General features: G+C 35.5%; 1 protein-coding gene across 3 annotated transcripts in view; it reads left to right on the top strand.

Moving 5' to 3' along the window:
• Positions 1-24,413, top strand: part of LOC308645348 (phosphatidylinositol-3,5-bisphosphate 3-phosphatase MTMR3-like) — a 50,992-nt gene that overhangs the window by 8,209 nt on the left and 18,370 nt on the right. For 2 of the 3 annotated variants that reach the window (XM_081287392.1, XM_081287393.1), the window contains exons 2-7: positions 2,824-2,876; positions 9,496-9,580; positions 16,443-16,532; positions 16,924-17,040; positions 19,921-19,953; positions 24,183-24,265. In XM_081287392.1, coding sequence (XP_081143518.1) covers positions 9,578-9,580; positions 16,443-16,532; positions 16,924-17,040; positions 19,921-19,953; positions 24,183-24,265 — 326 coding nt within the window. In that variant the 5' untranslated portion in view covers positions 2,824-2,876; positions 9,496-9,577. The remainder of the gene's footprint in view (positions 1-2,823; positions 2,877-9,495; positions 9,581-16,442; positions 16,533-16,923; positions 17,041-19,920; positions 19,954-24,182; positions 24,266-24,413) is intronic. The other variant, XM_081287394.1, reaches the window with a different exon arrangement.

Raw genomic sequence — 24,413 nt, 5'->3', positions numbered from 1 at the left:
GGAAAGCATATGGAAATGGTAGGAGACCTTCAAGGATACATAAAATTATAAGAGGTTATGAGGGGCAAGGGGGAGGGAAAAAAAAAAGTTTTGAACTCTTAATAGCCTGCATTTGAAAAGTGACAGGGCTATTTGAAAATTACTCCATTTTTAAAATGTATTTCAGTTAAAAAAAAAAAAAAGTTCTCCACTGTCCCCCTCTCCCATCCCCCCAAACATTTTAGGATGCCTGGCCTTTGTTTTAGTTTTTCCTGTTTTATTTATTTTTTCAGAATAATAGGCATGAGTTTATTAGAAAGGATAGGAAAGGAGAGAAGGGGACACAGTAAAGGGAGAGAGTAGGTTCTCTCAGGAGAGGGACCCTTGTTTATATTTACTGATTAGTTTTTATGTTTTTTAAAAAATTGGGGCTGTGACTGTGGCTCAGTGGTAGCACACTTGCCTGGCATGTGTGAGGCACTGGGTTTGATTCTCAGCACCACATAGATCTTTATTTATTCATTTATTTCTATCAACAACTTAAAAATTTTTTTTTAAAAGTGGGGGCTGGAGTTGTGGCTCTGTGGTAGAACGCTTGCCTAGCATGGGTGTGAAGCACTGGGTCAGATCCTCAGCACCACATAAAAGCAAATAAAAAAAAAATAAAGGTTAAATTCTTTAAAAAATGTAATGGCTTCAAAAGATTATATAAATCATCCAGATTGGTGTACCTCTTTGCCCTTGTTGAAGCTAGTGTGGTAGGTGGCACATAGGTAATCACAAACTATACTGAGTAGATACTAAATTTGTCCATTCCTTCTTGGCCTTCTCAGGGCCTCAATGACTTTCATAGTCAACCTCATTATCTTCCAGAAAGAGAGTTCATTGAGTATATTGTGTTAGGTTTCTTTCTCTGATCAAGCTGTGTAATAACATCTTGTGTCATAGTATTTAATATTCAACTGTGTTGATTTTTATTCTTTAGGGTTATCTCTTAAAATAGATAAAATCATATTCATATGGTGTAATATGTAATGGTAAAAAACTTACATCTTAATTCAGATAGCTTCAGAATGATTTATTTATTTTATTTTGGGTACTGGGAATTGAACTCAGGGTCACTTGACCACTTTGCCACAGCCTTTTTTGTATTTTATTTAGAGACAGGGTCTCATTGAGTTTCTCAGTGCCTTGCTTTTGCTGAGGCTGGCTTTGAACTCGAGATCCTCCTGCCTCGGCCTCTGGAGCTGCTGGCTACTGCATCTCGCCAGAAGGATTTAATTTTTGTATTCCCTTGTGATGGAACTTAAGAGTAACTTTAACATTTAAGAGTTAATTAACCCCTACCTCACCCAACATAACCATATTAAATTCTCTAGCTCTAAAATTAAGATTATGTTCAAGGCCCCAAAACATAACTACTTTGAGGTACATCTGACTTTTATCATAGGAAGGCACTCATCACCTTTTTTTTTTTTCTTTTTGTAGATGGACAGAATGCCTTTACTTTATTTGTTTATTTTTATGTGGTACTGGGGATCAAACCCATTGCCTCACGCTTGTCTCCTGCCGAGCTTCTTTTAGACTCCTGGCACTTATGTGACAAATAGTCCTTAGAGACATGGGCAATGTATTTTGCTGGTGGTTTGATTTTGGTTATTGGGAAGAAGATTCTTTGCTGTAATTGAAGCCTACCTGTCTCAGCCTTTTCGTTGAATCTGTCTTTTTATTTGGTTCATTTCTTGGAATTTCATGTGGAAATTTTACATGAACACTTAATGAACATATATCTGCCAGAATAAGTAATTTCTAAAACATGTCAGATAATTCTTAGAATAGATGTAGTGATTTTGTGTTGAATTTAATTCCACCCCACAACCCCAATTATCTTTTTTTTTGGTGGGGGGAGGTACTGGGGATTGAACTCGGGAGCACTTGACCACTAGTCACATCCCCATCCCTTTTTTGTACTTTACTTAGAGACGGGGTCTCACTGTGTTGCTTAGTACCTAGCTTTTGCTGAGGCTGGCTTTGAACCCCCAATCCTCCTCTCTCAGCCTCCCAAGCCTCTGGGATTACAGGTGTGCACCATCACACCCGGCCACAACCCTAATTATCTGATGGACATATATCTTCTTGGGAGGTTACTAGAATATCGTACATAGCTGGCTAGCTTCCTTGAATGCCACCCTCATTTTCTAATGAAATAGTTCTTTTTCTGATTCTTTAGAGTTTCAATATTCATTATATTCTTCTTCACATATATAACTTCATGTCACTTGAACCATCAGCTCAAAAGAATTGAGAGAAATAATCACATAGGAATTAGGTCAACTAGGCCTTTTATTTCTGTAAAAGTCAGAATTGTTGCCTAGTAGAGAACAAATTCTTTGTGCCCCTTTCTTTTTTCTTAAAAAAGATTCATTGGTAGAAGGCAATTATATGTACCAAAAACTTTAACTAGGAAGTCCAAACCAGAGTAGCTGTGACCTTAGTTTTTAACGTACCTGTTCTTTTAAGTTGCGGAGATTTCCCTGACAAGCTGTCAGAAATGATGCTTTCTTGACTGAAGAAAAGCCCTAAAATAGGAGGTTCCTGGAAAGCTCTTTTTTGTATATTTCTACTGTTGCAGAAGGCATGCGAAGGCCTGGCTGGGTCTTAATTCTGTGATTTAAATATTATAAAATTTGTGGTTATTCGCTGCAATAAAGAGTATTTTCTGAACAGTCTTTATTGCAGCAAGAAAAATCCATCATATGTTCTAACTTGTACAGAAAAATCTGGTAATGAAATCTATCTTGATTCTTAAAATATTTGTCATTATAAAATGTGTTTCTTTTGCAGATTTCCTTGTGAAACCTTCTGATAGAAAAAGTTCTCAGTACAAACTTCATTTGGTAAGTTACACCCCCCCTCCAATATTCTCTCTCTGCTGATTTGAAGCAGGAAAAATTGATTTACAGAATGATGATGGTGGTGGGGAGTCTGTCTGTCTTGTCCATAATTACTTAGATGAAGTTTTCTGTTCATTTTAATGTCTTTAAATATGGGGTGTGTGTGTGTGTGTGTGTGTGTGTGTGTGTGTGTGTCTGTAATTTTAATTTTATTTTTCCTTCATTAGGATACAGGGAGAGTTACTTTTTCCATATGTAATTGTGGTAATGTTCTGTGCCTGGAAATTTGTATTTAAATTGAGAGTTAATGAGTTGCAGCAAGTATTTCTTCTAAAATAAACAGCGCTTACCAATCTGGAGTTTTAAAATTGAAAACTTGAGTCTTTGAATTTTCTTAAAATTGGTATATATTTATATGATAATTAATGCCTCTTAGTACTAGAGGTAGTAGTACAAGTGTGAAGTTTAATTAGAAAAACAAGTTCTAAAGATTTTTCTAGATCTTTCTCCAGTGTGGATATTAATCCGGCAGTATCTGTCCCTTACTGTATCTTTATTATAGCCTTATAAATCTGTTTAATTTAGGGAATTATAATTCCCTTTCATTGAAAAGTTGTGCTTTGCTTTTAAGTTATTAAATCCAAACCATTGTCTTGGCTTATCATTGCCCTAGAACATGGATCCAACTTCTTAGCATGGCATGTAGGGCTCTTTAGAGATGGATTTGAACAAATCTTCTATAGCTAATAACCTGTTCCCTGTGTACCTCAGATGACTCTTGTTATAAACACACTTGCCTACTTCCTGTCTTTTTAATACTGTTCAGTGTTCATTTTTTTTTCTGCTATATGTACCATTTCTGTTCAATCTTTGTCTCATAGTTCAAGATCTTGCTGGTTTGGCTGGGCATCATGTCGCACGCCTGTAATCCCAGCAGCTCGGGAGACTGAGGCAGGAGGATCACAAGTTCAAAGCCAGCAACAGTGAGGCCCTAAGCAACTCAGTGAAATACAAAATAGGGGCTGGGGATGTGGCTCAAGCGGTCTGGCATGCACGGGGCACTGGGTTCGATCCTCAGCACCATATAAAAATAAAATAGAGACGTTGTGTCCACCTTAAACTGAAAAATAAATATTAAAAAATTCTCTCTCTCTCTCTCTCTCTCTCTCTCTCTCTCTATCTATCTATCTTAAAAAAATAGAACTGAGAATGGGACTCAGTGATTGAGTGTTGCTGAGTGCAATCCCTGGTACCAAAAAAAAAAAAAATCTTGCTGGTTCTTGTTTTTTTAAGAAGCAGTTATTAAAATATAATTCTGGTGAGTGTGGTTCTATAGTCCCAGCTACTTTGGAGGACGAGACAGGAGGATTGCCAGTTTGGGATCTGTCTGGGAAGTTTAGTGAGACCTTGTCTTAAAATAAAAATGGAAAAGCGCTGGGAATGTAGCTCAGTGGTAGAGAATCCCTGGGTTTGATTCCCAAGATGGTTTGTGGGATTAGGGGGGAAGATTCACATACTGTGTAGTTCACCATGTAGAGTATATGATTCAGTGACTCTAGTGTATTCACAAAATTCTGTAGCCATCACTTGCCTATTTTAGAACATTTTCATCACTTCAGAAAAGAAACTTCATATCCCCTAGCTGTCACTGTCTCTTGCCCTCCATCTCTCCCAGCCCTAAGCAAATACTAATTAATTTTCTATCTCTATAGAATTTCCTTGTTCTAGACATTTCATGTAAACATAATCCTGCTATGGCATGTAGTCTTTTGTGTTTGGCTTCTTTTATCATGTGTTCAAAGTTTATCAATATTTCATTCCTTTCCAAGACTGAACAATAATCCATTGTTTGGATACCATTTTGTTAATCCAAATGTTCATATAGTTGAACAAATAGTTTCCACCTTTTGGTTATTTCGGTAATGTTGCTGAGAACATGTATGTATAAGTTCTTATGTGTTCATACTTTTTTGTTTTCTCAGATAAATACTAGGATTGCTATTGCTGGGTCAATTGGTAAATCTATTTTATTGTTTGAGGAAATATGAGGCTGTTTTCCAAAGAGGCTGCACCATTTTATATTCCCACCAGCATCATAAGAGGGTATTTGTTTACCTTTTATAGCTATTTTTAAAATTTCTTACATGGACCATCCATTACTATTAGACCTAAGCAAATTCACATGTCTTAATTGTTTATCAGACTAACAGTAATGATTCAACTTCTTCCTTTTGTGGTGAAAGTATAACTACCACAATACGGCCCAAGTTATGCAAGTGAGGTGTTGCAATAACCCTTGAATATTTCCTAAGGATTGTTCATGACCGTTCTTTGTAGTTTTAAAAGGAACCTTTAAAAACTTTTAAATTCAGATTGGTTGCAGACTTACCCATGATCTTGGCTTTTACTTGTGAATTTGGAATTCCTATGGCAATTTTAAATTTTTCTCAAATTCTTAAAGCAGCACTTCCGATTTTCTGATTTTATTTTATCTACTTATTTTCTTTCCTGAATTGTAAATTCTCCACTCTCCCTTAACCCCTACATCCATGTTTTTACCTTTGTTATGTTATTATACTCCAAAATACCTTTCAGATCTTTGTCTTTCTTCTGTCTGTACTTCCACTCTTCTAAATCAAAACATCATCCTCTTCCTGTAATCGTTCCCGATTGTCTTCTTTATTTTTTTTCCGTCTTTTAATCCAGTCACCACACAATAGTCAGCATGATCTTCATGTCACTCTTCTGTTTAAAACCTGTAAATGGTATCCTGTTGTGCTTGGAATATAATCTTTACATGATCTTTTCCTTATACATTTCAACTTTAAATTGGGCTACTTTCACTCTGATTCAATATATTTTAGCTAGAATGATTTCTTCCTTTTAGTTCTTCAAATATGTCAGTCTTTCTGGAATACTATGCTGTTATCTATACCAGAAGTTTGACCCCCCCCCCCCACATCCCAGCCAGCTTTTCTGATGTAGTCTCTTGCATCCTCTTATTCATTCTTTGTCTCAGCATCCTAATTGTTTCCTTCATCACATTTAACATACTTTGTAATTATTATCTTTTTCTGTCTGTCATTGGAACAAAAACTGCATTAGTGTAAGAACCAATACATATCAAACTATCTGACATGGGTTCTTGGGTAATTTTTGACTGCCTGCAGTGTAGTACGCTGTTTTCAAAGTCTTTATTTGGTACAGAAATCAAAGGCATCACTTCTGGATGAAGACTTTTTACATTGATTTAGTCTTTTAATGCTAAGTGGCAGATCTTCATTGTGATTATTTCCTTGCTTACTAAAAATTTAGCCTTAACTGTAAAGTTAGCATATGTGTATATGATGTAACTGCTGATCAGCAGTTTACTTTTTTATTTATTTTATTTCTATATGACAGAAGAATGCATTACAATTCTTACAACAATTTACTTTGTAATTGGAATTTTAATTTTAGTGAATTGTCACTAGATGAGTACAGTTCAGCTGGTCATCTTACTCTGTGATGCCTGTATGAGTTTTCTGTGCATTTTTTTCCTGGGGAAAAAAATAAACCTTAAAGGACACTAAATGTGCTGGGTGTTGTGGTGCAAGCCTGTAGTCCCAGCCACTTGGGAAGTAGAGGCAGGAGGATTGTAAGTTCAAGGTTAGCTTAGGTAACGTAGCAAGACCATGTCTCAAAGTAAAAATTAAAAGGGGGTGGGTGGGTAGGTGGGGCTAGGGATGTAGCCTAATGATAGAGTGCTTGCTTAGCCTGGGTTCAATCTATATTACCGCCCCCCCCACCCCTGACACACACACATACACACACAAAGTCACAGAGTGCACATTGGTGTTTATTGTATAAACAGTAAATTTGGTTTTGTGATGTCCAGAACTTCAAGTTTTTAAAATGTTTCTCTATAACAGTCTCAACATGTGTATTTTTAAATTGACACATAGTAATTGAACATATTTATGGAGTATAGGCTGTACAGTGTGATATTTCAGTACATGTATGCAATATGTAATGATCAGATCAGACTTATTATTGACATTTATCACCTCAGACATTAATCATTTCTTTGTGTGGGGGGGAACTTTGTGTTCTAAATCCTTTATTTTGATATAATCAACTGTTGTTGACCACAATTACCATATGGTGCTATAGAGCATTAGAAGTTATTCCTCCTCCTATCTAGTTTTACCTCTGTATATCTGTTAACCATCCTCTCTCCTCTCTCCCTCACCTTTTAGGCTCTGTTAGCCATTATTCTATTGTCTGTTTCTTGGAGATCAACTTGTTAGAGTCTACATGTAAGTGAGAATATGCATTATTTGTCTTTTTTGTGTCAGAATTATTTCACTTAAAGTAATGTCCTGTGTTTGATCCATATTAATGCAAATGATAGAATTTCATAATTATTTTTTTGTGGGGGTACCAGGGATTGAATTCAGGGGCAGAGCCACATCCCCAGCCGTATTTTGTGTTTTATTTAGAGACAGGGTCTCACTTAGTTACTTAGTGCCTGGCTTTTTTGCTGAGGCTGGCTTTGAATTTGCGATCCTCTTGCCTTAACCTCCCGAGTGCTGGGATTACAGGTGTGAACAACCACATCTGGCTCATTGTTTTTTTTATGGCTCACTAAGTTGCTGAGGTTGATTTCAAACTTGCAGTCCTCCCACCTCAACCTCCTGAGTTGCTGAGTTTATAGGTGTAGGCCACTGTGCATAATACCTCTCTCCTTTTTAATTCTAACAGTTTCCCTCTTACAACATCTTTACTTCCTATTTCAAGTACCATATTCTGTTATTTCTTACCCTTAACTCTGTTTTCTTTGTAGCGTTTATTAGCTAACAACTTAACATTAGATCCTGTTTGTTTCTCTTGAGGAAGACCGCTTCTTGACTTTATGCACAGTTGTCTTTCTAAAGCCTAGCAATGCCTGGAATATAGTAGGTATTGAGTATATTTATTAGAGTGAACAAAGGAAATAATTTTATGCCAATTTGGGTCATTATCAAATCACAAAGATTTGGTGTGGGTTTGAAGGAATGTCAAGAATGATGACTGTGACTTGGCTTATTACTGAACCCTGTGGTCTTTTCTCTAAACAATGGATTATACCAAGCTCCTGTCCATGATCTTCATGGCCTCTCTTTAAACTTATACAGCTTAAATGCTGTTCACACACTAATGTCTCCCACATTTATATTAATATTTCTGACTTCCATCTTTCAGATCTCTAGTCTGGTTTATCTAGCACTTTACTTGGCATTTTCAACTGGATATTTGATGTGCATCTCAAATGTAATACGTCTGAAATAGAACTTATGATTCTCCTTTGTTTCTTCACTCCCGTCTTTGCATGGATGTTCCCCATCAGTAAATCCTTGCTTTCAGTTGCTGGGGCAAAAAAAAAAAAAAGACTTCCTTTTCTTTTAAATTTAATTCATGAGCTCAAATCCTGAAGATGATACTTGCAAAGTATATCCAGAATCTAGCAACATCCCACCATTTCCATTACTATTACCTTGTCTCTTGGCTGGATCATTGCAGTTACCTTCCACCTGTTTCTTCCTCATTCCCAATAGTCTAAACTATTCCCTACCTAGATTCACTAGCCAGAATAATCCTTGAAAGTAAATCATTTGATGTTATTCTTGCTCACAATACCCCAAAACCGTTGTATGATATGGACCCTGCTACTTCTTTGTCCCCTTTTCTGTCATTTACACTGTCCTCTGTTTTGTCATTTACACTGTCTTATATGGTTTATATTGAATATTAACCAGGATAGCCTCTGTTTTTTGAACTTTAGCAAATCAGAATTACATGAGACTAATCTATTCAAAGAAAAGAGCAATTTACTAAAGATAATACTTTAGTAGCCTATCTTTGCATTTCTACTAGGGTATTCTTCCCCTTTCTTTTTTTTGTTCTTAATAAAACAGGTAAGAGGAGCTGGGCACTGTAGTACATGGGAGATCCTCACACTTCAGCCTCCCCAAAAGCCAGGATTACAAATTTGAGGCCAGCTTGGGCAACTTGGCAAGGCCCCATCTCAAAAAATAAAAAAGGGTGATGGTATAGCTTGGTGAGAGAACAGTCTGGGCTCAATTCCCGGTACCTCCAAAAATAAATAAATAGATAGATAGATAGATAGATAGATAGATAGATAGGAAGTATTAGCACAGGTGAGTATAGAATATTGGAATAACAAACAGGTTGTTCATATTTTGCTTGCTAAATATGTTTGCTTCCCATAGACAGAAGATCCTTACAAACATTCTGAAAATTATAAGAATATTGTTTTCTCATTTGCAGGTTGATTTTAATTATTACTTTCATCCAAGATTTAGCCTTTTTGTTTTTAACAACTATCAGTGTAAGAATGTTAGCATTTGCTACTTTTTTTCAGAACTAGGTTAAGTCCAGAAAGATTTTTGCAAAGGCATTATCAAGTTTGGAATTGACTAGTGAGAACTGACAGGGTGACATTCAACTTTTTCTTGAGTGATTCTGTTCAGTTTTTTAGTTTGTATATGTGCAGTCCCTTTAATTAGGATATGCCAGTTAGGGGAAAACTATTGCCAATTTTGCTCTTTTTCTCTTTCTCTCTCTCTCTTTTAAATAAAAGATCTCAGCATAAGAGAAAGAAGAACTTTGCCAGACACTGAAGAAGGGACGGGGATCTCTCCTCCTAATCTGGGCCTCCTGTCATGGTAAGTATAAGGAAATAAGAAAATTGGAGTTGAACTCAATTCTGACAATTCAGCTGAACACTAATCCATACTTACCTATTTCTGTTTTTGTTAGAAATCATTTTTCTTTCCCCTAGAATCTCTCTTCTTTTATTATTAGTAATGATAGGGTACTCCAGTGTATCGAGCAATTTCATTTCTCTTAACTTGAATTCTGTGACCTAGACACTAAGTCTCATTTTAAATCAGCTAATGAATGGAACCAAAGAATAACATATGGTTCCTGGACTCTAGGTTTTTCATTCCTTTTCTAGGAAACTGGGCTGGAGTATAGCTCAGTAGTAGCCCAAGGCTCTGGGCTCAATCCTCAGTACCAAAATAAGAAAAAAGAAAAGAGAGAAAAAGAAATTTCTAGGAAGTAGGATATAGTGACAATGATTTTTTCATCTGAATTGTCTTTACTTTTTTTAATTGACAAAATTATGTATATTGTGTGCAATGTTCTTTGAAGTGTGTATTATATTGTGGAATGGCTACATTGCGCTAGCTAACATGTGTTACCTCACAAAGCAATTCCCTATATTTCCTATGAGTCTTGCTCTCTTTCCCCCCACCCTCTTTTCTTGCCCTTCAGTACTAGATATTGGACCCGGGGCTTAGCACATGCTAGGCAAGTGCTCAACCGCTGGGTTACATCCCCAGCCTATCTATGTCTCTTCAAAGCAGTATTTTGGTTCGGTAGTAGGGCAGCAGATCTGCATTCCCCTGCTTGAATCTTTGACTGAAAAGAACATATCATGGACAGTTCAGTGATTTCTGGACCATTTAGGGTCCAGGAAAGGCAGAGAAGATGGAGCAACAAGCCAACACATTTTTATTAATCTTGAGGACATATAAACAGCACTTCAGATCTTAAGAGAAAAATGATTCTCTGTAATATTGTCCTGTTTTTACCTTATGGTGTTTCCTAGATCCAAACTGTTTCATGCTGGTGCACAAAAAAGGAATTGAAAAGACCATGTTAATTTCAAACTTGATTAGGGATGTGTATGGAAAATGCTTTTAAAATTAAAAACATAGTAAAACAAAACAAAAAAAGTAGTTGTGCAGAAATGTCATATGAAAAAGAGGAGAAAGGTAACTGTTCCCTTCTTAAAGGTAGACTCTTTTTTTCTTAGTTTGTGGGCATTACAACTTTCTAATTTCTTGTACCGAAACATTGATGAACTTTTACTGTTAATTCTCTAGACTACATTTTATTTTACTACCTGTCTCAGGGTTTTTTTTTTTTTTTTTTTTTTTTTTTGGTGGTGCTGGGTCTCAGTTTTTAATGAATTGAAAAAGTGCTTGCCTTGTATTTATATGGTATGCTATGCCAATGCTAATGTTTATCAAATTATGGGCTTATGAAAGCAGATCTGTTCTATATGGAGACTTTGTCCTTCATCTTATACCACATAGCTAGAAACAAATAGCATGGTCCTCTTCTTGGTGCTGCTGGGATCTCTTTGGTGCCCAACTATCTTCCTTGTGTACTTCCTGCCCCTGTGCTGCAGAAACGCTCTGGAGATACCTCTATGTGTGATGGTTGGCGAACAGCTTGACCGTGGTGCATCCTGCCCCCCACATAAAACATTATAACAATTTTTTTTTAATTCTCATTTGTAATTCTACCACCAGAACTTATGGTTGTATGTTTTCCTAAGTAGTCCTTGTCATTCATATATCTACATATATAGTTACAATAACATAATGAAGTCTTTTTCTCATTTCATTCAGTGCATTAAACGTTTTCCCATGTTGATTTACTGGATTCCTAAAGATCATTTTACTAGCTACATAATATCTTGCAAGTTATTGAGCCTTTGATCCACTCATATGGTATATATTTAATATACCATATTATTTTAACATTCAGATTGTACATCCTTAATCCTTAGTTTTGTGTAAGAAAGGAGCATTGAATTTTGTTTTTGATGTATATTTCTGTAGTAATCTGAAGGTAACATTCTCTCCTGCCTCTTGTAATCTTAAAAGATCTAAAATGATATTTAAGTCTCTTTGAGAGACCAGGAATTATGAAAAGATGTTTTTATTTTCAGTATGGAAAATCTTAAGCATAGACTATATGAGGAAAGAATTTGTAGTGAACTCTCATATATATCAGTTGCAGTAACTATCAGTTTATGGCTACTTGTTTTATCTGATTCCTACTCTGTGCTTCCTAGCCCTTTGAATTGTTTTGACCAAATTTCAAGGATTATAGCAAGGGAAATATATTTTCTTTTTTTTTGGGGGGGGGGGAAATATATTTTCAATGACTATAAATACTAGCCCCAAGAATAATGTATGGACAATACTGACAGTAAGAAGACCGGTGATTACTTTTACATTTTTTGAACATGAACACTATATATATAGATTTAGTTCATAGGACTTAATTGGTCAGCAGGCTTCTCTTATGTGCTTTAAATATTTATATTTAATGTTGACTTCTCCTCTGAAGTATGTACTTAACTTTCTTACCTGCACAATTTAGCCAGTAGCAGAAACCAGCCTGAAACTCTGGTTGACTGATCCCTTTTCGGGATTTTGCAAGTGACCCTTCTAATTTTATAGAGCTAGGTGGAGCCAAAGAAATACCAGATTCTACATCACCTGGCATTCCTGAGTAATACCAGGAAATCAACAACGTGGAATGCATATTTTAATACTAATGAATAAGTGCATATAGCCTAAGCAAAATCTGTTCCCAGCTTTTTATCACACCACTACTTTCCAGTTCTGCCTCTTCCCAGTTTCCCTCCCTATTAACTGTGTCAAGTTGGGTTTCCTTTTATACCTGTAAAATCACAGAGACTATAATAAAATTAGGCAGTTAGTTAGTTGGTCCTAATGTTAATTAAATCTTTGAGGTTAAATGCAGTTCTGTGTAAAGGGGGACATTTTTCTTTCTTTTTTTAAAGTATTTTTTTAGAGGTTGATGGAGCTTTATTTTATTCATTTATTTATATGTGGTGCTGAGAATCGAACTCAGTGCCTCACACTTGCCAGGCAAGTACTCTACCACTGAGCTACAACCCCAGCCCAGGGGGACATTTTTTCTGAAGCCTTATAGGTAATATGAGCTGAGGCAGTATTTTTTAAAAAGAGCATTTATTTGATTTAACTGAAAATAAGTACTACATGTTCTTGTCTTGCTGGCTTAATTGTCAGTTCTCATATGTTGAAAACAATTTTATTTCAGTGTTCAGTAGCTACTTTGGTTAGGTACATTAGTCTGGATTAGCACCAAAGTGAGTGTGCTAGCAAGAATGAATAGGTAAATGGCTTCTCTTTCCCTTGTTTTCCTTTTTCCTTTTCTTTCTCTTTTTAAAAAGCCTGCTACATTATTTCAATTCTGAGCTGTTTTGAGGGTCAGTGGAAAACTGGGTCAAGGAATCACATAAAGAAATAATGAGTGCCTCTGTAAAATGATCTTAAAGACAGTAAAAGTTTAGGCCTTATACATTTATGTGAGTTAAAAAGCTAGTTAATGTGATGCTGAGAAGGTATGTTTAAAGTGTACTTTCAGGTAAGAATTTTTAAAAGCTGTCCCCTCTCCCTCTTTTATAGCAATTCCTACCTATTCCCTGTTGGTTCATGAGAACATTTTTCTTGATTCAGGATTCTCTCTCTCTTTTCCTTTTATTCCCTTTAAGTGTAAACATTAAGCCTTCTTTAAGTCAAGAGATACCTTTTAATAATGAAAGTAGGATTTTTTTTAAAGCCAGTACTTATGGTAGAAAAGTGGGTTCTTTTTAAACAAATCACTTCCCCCTGTTCTTTCACTCATTAATTGACTTCAAACGAAATGAGTGGAAAGGCATAATATAGTACAGATCAACACAACATTTTTCTTTTTTTATATTATTTTTTTAATTTGTTTTAATTAGTTACACATGACAGTACAGTGACCTTGACATATCATACATTTCAATCAGATGGGACATAATTCAACATTTTTCATCTAACAAGTTATTTTGGTGTTTATAGGAGTGGAGCCATTTACAGACTTTAGTACACTTTAGGTAATTACTCTTTCCGAGACCACTAAGCTCTGTCATATCAGCCTTATTAAAGTGCATCACTTAAGTATTTTTTCAAAAAAATTATTAGTTATTGATGGACCTTTATTCACTTATTTTTTTTATATGTGGTGCTGAGAATGGAACCCAGTGCCTCACAAATACTAGGCAAGCACGTTACCATTGAGCTACAACCCCAGCCCTCATTAAACATTTTTATTTTGGCTACATAATAAACAAAAGTTGTTTTTTTTTAATATAATTTTGCTTTTAAAATTATTTGATTATCAGCTATAGTTTCTTAACAATTATCCTGGGATGCTTGTAATCCTAGGGAAATACGTTTTTTATAATAATAATAAAAGTATATTTAATAATGGAAGTTTCATAATTTTTCATAGCATTTTATAAACCATTTGTAAAATTATATTTTTATAATTTGAAGCTATTTAAAAATTTTAAATATTAATCTTTTTAAAAGGCCCTTAAAAAGCTCATGTCTCAAAATAAAATGGTTTAGTCATTTTGTAGCAAAGATTGCTAGAATGATGGTTGAGGTCATTGTTAAATTCTGAGTGGCTTTTTCTGTCATGGATTAACAATAGGAGAATAGTTTTGGGACAAGTTTGGCTTTTCCAATTATACAGCTTTAATTGTTACTTAGTATTAGAGTGCAGTCTGGAATAGCAGTTCTGAAACCCTTTGGTCTCAGCATCTCTTTTTACATTGATAAATTATTAAGGACTCCCAAGAGGGCTTGTTTATGTGGGTTATGTTTGCTGTGTTTACTGTAATAGAAATTAAAGCTGAGAAATCTCTCAAATGCTTATAAACTCATTTAAAAGTAAGAAATTACATGGCAATATAAATATTTTTAATTAAAAATAACTTCTTATCCAAAAATTGTGTAATTTTTCTGATCTCTTTAATGCTTGGTTTAATAGATGACACATTCTCATATCTACTCTCACATTCAGTCTATTAAAATATGTTTTATTTCAAATGTGAGGAAAATTCAGCCATACATAAATAGGTAGTTAGAAAAGTGAAGAATATTTTAAAAGTGTTTTAGATAATCACGTGTATTTTCTTTTAATACTACACCAAAACTTGACAAGTGGTAGTTCCTTAATTTAGTTGCAGTGTGAATCTAAAACTATAAGTGAACCTCTTTGTTCTATTTTAACCGTTTTTGATCTGTCTTGTAATTTTTTGGCAGGTGTGTGGTTCTGGGGATCAAAACCAGGGCATTGAGTGTGGTAGGCAAGCACTTTACCCCTGAACTCCAGCCCTTATCTTGCACTTTTATCCATGTATGATTTAAAATATCATACATTGGTCATTAGGAAAATAATAGGTTCATTATGCAATGCAGGTCTTTCAACTGTTGACATATAGTGAATTTTTAAAACATCATATTTGATATATCACACTGATTTTATCACAAAATTTTTGAGTATTGGAAAGCTATCAAATTCATGGTGGCAGATGACAGGTTTTCCAGTATTGTAATTTTTGCATAAAAAATATATTGTCATTTGGAAAAAAGATCTGCCATATGGCCAAGTCTTAATTTCCACAATTTGTCCATCAGTTATTCTTTCAATTAAAAATTGTGCATAAAAAATGGCTAGTTCATTGTTAATTGAAAGTCACATAGATATTTTTCCTTGAAGCAACCATAATATTTCATATAATTTTCTCCTGCCTTTTCCAAGGTCATTTTTAGTTAAATTGGTATGTCTGCCTTGATTGTGCTAAGGTGCTCAGTTTACCCTTCTTATTCTTTTTAGAGTATTAGAAAAAGTGTCAACACAGTAGGAAAAAGGCAGATAATGCCTTAATATTATTGTGAAGGTGGTTTTGACCTCATAGGATCTGCAGACTTCACTTGAAGAACCACACTGATAAAAGTAGTGTAATATGGTTTTATTTAACAGCAACTCTAATCCTAAGAATTGTTTATACTCCCCCCCACCCCGAGGAGATTTATAACATTGTGATAAGTAGCATGTGCTAAATGTTCAGTAAATAGTGGTTATAAGTTGAACATGATGTGGTTTTTGCTGTTTTAAAAATGGTTGTGTTAAAAAAAAATGTATGTATGTATGTATCAAGTCCTGGGTTCAACTCCCAACACTGCTCCCCTCTCTCCTCAAAAATCTGTGTAAACAGATTTCACTATCATTTTGAGTCAGGCTTTCTAACAGGTTACATTTCTTTTGGGTCTTCCTGTAACATTACTTTTTAAAATGTGAATTAAATTGTAGTGCAATTTAGATGAGAAGTTTTTGTTCTCTTTTGAAATTTCCTTAACAGAAATAGATTTATTTGGGAATATAGGGCAGAGTAAATTAGGGCTGGTATTCACACATGTTTCAAATTTGGGAAATTTAGTTTTTACTTTTTCTTAAATATTCTTTCAAGATTCGATTGATGAAAATTTCACATAAAAATCAAAGGTGACACAAAGGCTAGAGTCCCAATATCTCCTTCAATGGCAGATCCCACTGTGTCCAACTTCCTCTCACTAGGCCCCACCTTTTAAAGGTACCACCTCCCAGTAGCACCACAGACTGGTGGCCAGCCCTTTAACATATGGACCTTTGGAGGACACTTATCCAAACCATAGTAGCAGTTAATATGTTGATGGAACAGTTTGGGGAATTAATATTTTTTTTCTTGCATTTTTCTGCCTATTTGCCTTGGTCATTGGGCTCTTACTGTGATTATGTGAGAAGACATGGCAGAAAAACTAAATATAGATAACTAGAAGTTTTTGAAGTTATTTATTTTAAAATTTTTGTTTTTTTCAGGATGAAGAGACTCGGCACAGTCTTGAGTGCATCCAGGCCAATCAGATCTTTCCCAGGAAGCAGCTGATTTGGGAGGATGAGAATCTTCAGGTAATCATAGGCCACTTTGGATTGTAATATGTATGTATTTAGCATCATAGTAACGATGTAGCAGAGCTAATGGATTAAAGGGATGGACTTATAAACATATTTTTTTAAGCCATACCTATAGAAATGCAAGCTGGAAACCATTGTAGCAAGACTTATGTTCTTAGAATTCATTATTTGAGATGATGTTCTCTATCATTCCTTTAGGAGTCCAGGATTTGAATAATTATATTTGAATTAGGTGGGTATAATCTCGTCCTCTTTACTTATGTACTGTACTTTAAACTTGGATGACTGGCCATTTAAAGAGGATGCACTATCTATTCACCCGACCTTTGTTTAAAGACTTGGCCTTAATTGCTTCAGAACTCTGAAGAGTTTCTTCATTTTGAAGGTTCCTTTCCTTGAACTTCATGGAGAGAGCACAGAGTATGTGGGTCGTGCTGAGGATGCCATCATTGCCCTTTCAAATTATAGACTTCACATCAAGTTCAAGGAGTCTCTTGTTAATGTAAGTGATTACTAACTACTATCTCTAAGGTAGACATAGAAAGTTTAAGTTGAAAAAACTTTATAGTGTACTCAGAGACATACAGGATTTGGGGGTGTGTGAGCATTGTGTGCTCTGCTTTTCTCTGTTTTGCACTTGAAGGACATTTAGTTAGTCAGCAATTCTTATGCCTTATTTAAAATGATGTATTTAGTTGTCAGCTGAGGTGTTCAATGTTTAGTTAAAACTGAATAATTTGCACTAAGTAATGCCTTATGTTAAGCTTTATAAAAGTACAGAGTCTGAATAAGCTTTTATTCCTCAATTGTTAGTAGTTACCAACTACTTCCTGGGCCTTAATGTCAGATGATATGTGCTTTGAGCTCACTGCAGACTCATTATAGGATGAAGTTACTCTAATGGCTCCTAAGTGGTATAAGTATAGATGTTAAGTGCAATGTTTATTTGCATAATGGACCATATATTACCGAAGAAAAGGAATTCTCAAGGGTATACTTACCCTTTTTCAATTATGAGGGTCTTTTCAGTGAACTGGATCTTTCAGTGTACTGCTGTCATTAGTAGATTTAAATGAAACCCACAGAGGCACAAAAGTTGTACTTGCACAAAACAAATGCATTCTTTATTTGCTGGTATTGTGGTTTTCTGCATGTCAGTGCTAGCGCAGAGAAATATATTATAACACCTAATAAGAGGTCAGTATTGTATTCCATTCAGATTGTGTTTTGGTTCTTTGAGATCTGTCACTTTTATTCATTTTACTCACCAGTCCAAAAGTTACCCAAATCCTCTGTGATTTACCATGAGTCAGTGGCTGCCATTTTCTTAGTATGTGTTATCTAATTTCACCTAATCTAATCTCTTTTTGTAGTTAAGCATTTATATTCAGGAGCCCTTTTGACCTGAATTCCTCTGGATTCTAGATTTGGGCTACAATCTTAGCTGTTATATCAATTTTCTGTCCATCAGTTAAAAGTATGTGCCAAATTCATCAAGGAATGAGGCAATACTTATCTTCCATACCATATAGCATATGATCAGGAGGATCCATTTGGATTTGAGTGTATGATGGAAAAGAAAAGGTGGAAATTCTAAAATCTCAGCCATCAAAAATTTCCCGTCATCTACTATGGAAGTAATAATTAATAGAACTACACAATTTAATTTTGTGTTCTTTCAGCGTTTTAAATGGATGGAATCAATGAAGTTATTTCAGTAAAAGTAAATTGCATGTGAAAATGATAGTTTCATGTCATTGCATTTTCCCATGCCATACTGTATTATCAGCATTTTGGGTTTTAACTGGTTTTAGATCTATTTTGGGAATGGTTGGTTCGAGTGTCTTGCCATTCACTATCTTAAAGCCCTTCAGTGTTTCTTTTCTATTTCTAAGATGAAAATCAAATTACTTTGCATGATGTAAGACAGTGATCTTTGAGTCCCTGCTAGCTTTTCTATGTTCTTCTTCCCTCTTCTCACCTTTTGTACTAGTAAAACCAGCCTCCCTGGACTGGTCAGTCATACCTCATACTTCTCTTTACTTCAGTTTTACTTCTTATCTCTCCCTTCTTTCCTGCTCAGCAAACGTCTCTTCATCTCTCAAAACCCACTTCAGGTGATAACTTCCTCTAAAAAGCCTTGCTCAGTCCTCATTCCTTTCCTGACAGTTAATTATAGTCATGTGGCCTCTTCTTTATCTTGAACATATCTTTACAATATTTACTAGGCATATTGTAATTTTTTGGTTTTCATCTTTGTATCTCCAGGATCCAGTTTGTTTCCTGATGTTTTGCTATCTAATAGATATTAAGTTAATTGAAGTTACTATGAATTTGAAATAGACATTGAACAATTTTTTCCCCTTTTTGAATTTATAGTTAATTTTAAAACAATGTATTTCTATGGGAATAGGCCTGTATATTTTGTGTGTATGTGTGGTTTTTGTCTCAAATAGTAGCTCTATGTGTAGGTTGTTTACTGGAATTGTGGGTCCCTTTCACAGATGAAGTATTATGCTTAAGGAAACTTACCACTGCTCTTACTTTTGGACCCAGTTCCTCGTATACATGTTTTCTCTAGCATTATAATTCTAAGGCTTAGAGCCTACATGTCACTTAAAAGCCCAAAATAATGGCTTTGCACAAAAAGATGGTTGTGCAAAAATATTTTGACATTGTAGTGTCTATAAACACTTCCTATTTAGATAGATCAGCCTTTCTCCATACTAATATGTTAATCTCATCATAGCATTAGATTTTTGGAACCTCAAGTTATTCCAGGAAATAATGACTTCTCCTGCATCAGACATGGGTGGAGATCAGAGGGTTATTGATAGTGTTGTTTCTCACCTCCCTCCCTTTGTCCTTTCCTCAGCAAATAAATACTTTAGTAAAACATAGGAGATCAAGAAACCCCTGTTAAATGTGTTTGATTTGGATGTAATAATCTTTAAGCCATCAGTTTCGAAATGTGCCTTTCTGTGTTGTAGTATGCCCCACTTTACATCATTTAGCACTTTAGAAAATGACTTGCCATCAAGTTTTAAAAAGCTACCTGATATCATGTATTCTCTTTTAATTTCACAGCACATTGAGTAAAATGTGTCAGTAGATTTAGATACCATGAACATCATTACCTTAATCTACACATATTCACTAAATATCAAGGTTCCAATTCCTAGGGTAAACAATCTCTGTAATAGAGTTTGTTTGTAACATTTAAGGTATGAATTGCTTCCATTCTTAGTTTTTTTCCAAAACTATATATTTATATATATATGCAGGTATATTTCTTTGAAACTTAGATAATATATAAACAAAGAAATGTTCAAGTGGAATTTATGAAAGTTTAAAACAATTTTTTTGTTGTATAATTCAATAGACTGCTTCTCAATCTGCTGCTTCTGAAATCCCAGTAAGTAGCATGAGAATCCTAGGTGTTACTGTACCTGTGCTTGGAACAAATTGGTTTTGAGTGTCAGATGTACAGTTTGCAAATCAGCAAAATGTGTCTTCTCTGCATGATTTGCTTTCCTGTTCTAGTGGTATGCTTTGATGAGAACAGATTGTGGGGTGAAGATTAAGGCCCATAGTTTATACATAAGTGATGGAAATGTAATCTGAGTTTTAGCCAGAAATAATTTGTAAAATCAACATTTGTATTTAAGAGGACATTAAACTTCCATTTTTCAAGCCAATCTGTCAATGCCTGTTAGGAAAAAAGTGTGGAAATATAGTAGTTTAGAAAACCTTTTCTTTGCACTTTGCATTTTCCTTCAACAATCACCTTCATTCCCCATATTACCAGGAGGAGGTTATTGTTAATACTTGAGTATATTTTGGCATAGCATTCATATAATAGTTGAGGCATCTGAAATCAGGGCTGGAAGGAGATAGCTTGCATTTATGTATTTTTCCTCCTCTGATTAGATTGGGTGCCTAGATATTCCATTTTATTTTATATTTTATCATTAGAATTATTATTTTTACTGTGTTACTGTCAGTTTTACTTCATATGTACAAATTAATACTTCTCATTCAGATTATGAAAAGAGTGCTTGTTTTTAAAAAGGTAGAAATTATTCCACTTCTAAATCCTGGTGCTTGAAAATAATACACATGCATGCATACACACACACACACACACACACACACACACACACACCCAGAATGAATTCAAGAGTTAAACTAGAGTATGATGATGTCAGATCTCTCATGAATATGACAGTACTATGGGTCTTTAATACCTATGCATGTCTATTAAATTTTTAAATTGCTTCTTTTTTGCTTTTGTGGATTGATGCTCTTGGGTTTTGGTGCCTGTAAAGTGTAACTTTTGGCCTTTTGAGGATTTGATTAACAGTACCAAGTGTTTTATGCATTGTTTGAGCATGAGTTTGGTGGAATTTGTTAGACCAAATGCAGTGTAAAAAGATAGAATTACCTGACAGGTAGAAGATGGAAGAGAAAGAAGCAAAAAGAAAATGAGTTGTTTGAAACATCGAATCATTGGTCTGGAGAAGGTTTGAAAGTGATTTTCTATTTCCTTTGCAGATGGAATTGCTTCTGAGGAATCTTTATTTTAAATTCTGTTTTTCTCCTGATGATCCCTGGTGGAGAAACCAAATTTTTGTTTTTGAAAGTAAAGTGAAGGAAATCTCGTATTAAACAGAAGGGCAGTTAGTCTTAGGGGAAGAAAGAAAGTCACACCATATGTGGTCGAAGGAACCTGGGTTAAAAGGCAGCGTAGAATTCTAACCCAGACTTTGCTGCTTGCTTATAGTGTATTTCAACCAACCTGGGCTAGGAAATAGACTGGGCTTGAATATTTGATTCTTTGTTTATGAGGTTGAGTAGTGCATATGTTTAGTCATAGAAATGGTAACATTTCCATAGGTGAGAAATGTTAAGAAAACTAGAGCCATGTGGTAGGTCTTAAAGTAGAAAAACAGTATAGTTGAATGTCAAAGAGGAAAAGGTGGCAAATTCTGCCTTTTTAGAAGGAAGAGAGGACAAATCAGAGAGGACAAACGGAGAAGTGAAAAAAGGAAGCATTTATTGATACAAAATTAGGTGTATCTCTTTTAAATGTCCTTGTTCTTGCTACATATTAAACTCCCCTGCATGTGATAGTTTGCATGAGTATTAAAATCCAATTTTCTGTATATCTGACTTGAGAACACATTGTTGGTTTTGGTGTCTTGTCGAGTATCTCTAATCTGATTTGAAACATAGAACCAACATTTTTATTATTATTCTTTAAAACTGCAATGTTAAGATTCATACAAATTTTATTGAATGCACTTTAGGTAGCAGATATTTTGCATGCTCTGGGGGGTTTTAATTCGTATTCCTGGAGTTTGGACTCAGGCCCTTGGGCTCTGGTCCAATAGTAGAAATGTAAAACTTGTCTATTGTTTGTAATAATGTAGCACAGGCTGATAACATTCTCCCAACAGCTAATAGCATAAGTGTTTTTTACCTTTTCTAGCTATAAGGAAAGGCAATTGAAGAGGACCTGGGATGCAGGTGACTACTGGGAGAGCAGCCTCTCTGTGTGGATTTTTAAAACTATCACTTCACCCCAAGTCTTGTACATGAGACCTAGTAAATTGTGACCATCTGAAATTTAGAAAGCAGAGGCTGGTGGCATATAAGGGGTCTGGAGGTTCATTCAAGGAAGCCAGGAAGCAGGCAAATTTTTAAGTGGTAAAATTTTAGAAAAACAAGCCTAGAATTCAGGCTTCTCATTTGCCTGTCAGCTAGCCACTTTTTGTGGGGGTGGGGGTGGGGGTGAGTGGGCAAGGTAGAATGAGAATCCTAGGTGGTTACTGCACCTGTGCTTGGAACAAATTGGTTTTGAGTGTCAGATGTACACTTTTAAAGCCATCAGTATCTAAATGTATAGTGGGAGTACATTTAATAAATAAATAAATAAATAAAATAATGAGAGTCTATTACAGGGCACCAAAAGGACTGGACTGAGAACAAATCAGTGTCATCTTCTAATCTGTATCTTCTTAATCTCCATGTTCCTTCTTTATAATTTATCTCTACTGACATTTTTTTTTTTCTTTCCTTCTTAGATGTACAGGTCTTGAAAGAATTTTAGCCACATCGGCTGCAGTTTCTCACAACACCTTGGGGTTAAGGACTTAAAAACCGAGAGCCAAAAGTTTCTTTTTTTTCTCAGAACACAGGCAAGATTTCTTAGTCTTTGTCCTTATTCCCAGTCTTACTACAACTGTAAGGGAATTTTTATAGATTATAGATTTTAGAAGCAAGAGGCTTTATTTAGCCCTGAGGTAAAAACTCACAGCCATTCATCTGAGCAATATTATTTTGCTTTCTTCTCTTTTTTAATCCCTGGCCCAGTTTCTGTTTCTTTGTTTCAGATTTCCAGCACTGGGCTTCTTTTTGATCTCTGCATCCTTGTTCTCAGAGTTCTCTGCTGACTATGGCAGCTGCATGGTGAGGCAGGGTTTGCAGAAAGCCTGTTTCTGAAACTGATTCAGCTGACATGAGAGCCACCCTGTGCAGGCACAACTCTTGTCTCTGCTTTGGAGGAGGCTGTATCCTTCTCAAGCTAACCAAGAATTGTTGGGAGGCTGCTTGCAACTCCTAGAGCCAAATTTTGGCTGGGCTTGATATAGTGTAAAAGACAAGTGATCCACTACTTTTCCAAAGGATAAAAATATCCACTTATTAATTTACCAGCTTCTGTTTTGAAGGCTTGGAAACTGCTTTTTGAAGCCAGTTATTGAGTCAGGATGATTTTGGGGACAGAGGGAGAAGGATCCTCATGTCACCCTTAAGATTTGCACCCTGTTCAGATGCTTTCCCTCCTGTCTCTGATCCTATTCATTATTCATACAATCCTGTGTTCAAGTACACTCTGTTGATCAGATCTTCAGGGGGAGAACCATTACAGCCTGCTCAGATCTCTCAAGCCCTACTTGGCAAACAGGGTTCTTCAACTGGTCTTTTGAAGCAAGTTGTACCTACTGTCTTGACCACTGTGTGACCTTCTCCCTTCCTTCTGATTCCTGTGGGTCTATCCTGCTGAGTTGAGAGCTGGACCAGGAGCTACTGTCCTGTCTCTTCTTTGCAACCTACAGGCAGTTCAGACTTCCAGCTTTTTCACAAGCCTCCTTTCTGCCACTAAGCCATAAGCCCACTCCATTTGTCAATATTCCAATAGAGTCTCACTTGCACTGTGTTCTGTGATTCTTTATTATAAGCAAGACTGGACTATTACTCCAGTACCCTTCAGTTTCTGTGTCATTGCAAATCATAGGCAGCAAAAAACTGTAAAAGTAGTACTTTGAGAGATGAGCTTGTGAGTTTGATGTTCAAGTGACATAATTACACTGTTTTTCCAGAGGTGGTTCCTCCCCTTTGTTCCTCCCCTTGCCATGACATGGCTTGAGACTATTTATGTAGAATAAGGAAAGCCCTAATTCACTTTGTAGTTGATCACTTGGGTACTATTAATTCTGCTAAATTTATAGGGTTTTTTTTTTTTTTTTTTTTTTTTTTTTTTTTTTTTTTTTGCTTCTTCCCCCAGGAGATCTTTCTAATCAGTCTTGCTGGGTACATTGAAGAACCTTTTTGACTAAGGGACTTCATCTTTTTAAATTACAGGTTCCATTACAGCTTATAGAAAGCGTTGAATGCCGAGATATATTTCAGCTTCATTTGACTTGCAAAGACTGCAAAGTTATAAGGTACGTTTGTGCAGTTTGTTTTGTGTGGAAAATGTTTTTTAAAGAATGAAGGGGCCAGGGTTGTGGCTCAGTGGTAGAGTGCTTGCCTATCATGGGTGAGGCACTGGGTTCATTCCCCAGCACAACGTAAAAACAAACAAACAAAACA

The sequence above is a fragment of the Spermophilus citellus genome (genome assembly GCF_964194105.1).
Source record: "Spermophilus citellus genome assembly, chromosome: 3".
Classification (NCBI taxonomy): Eukaryota; Metazoa; Chordata; class Mammalia; order Rodentia; family Sciuridae; genus Spermophilus; species Spermophilus citellus.
This window is presented reverse-complemented; position numbering and strand designations above follow the sequence as displayed.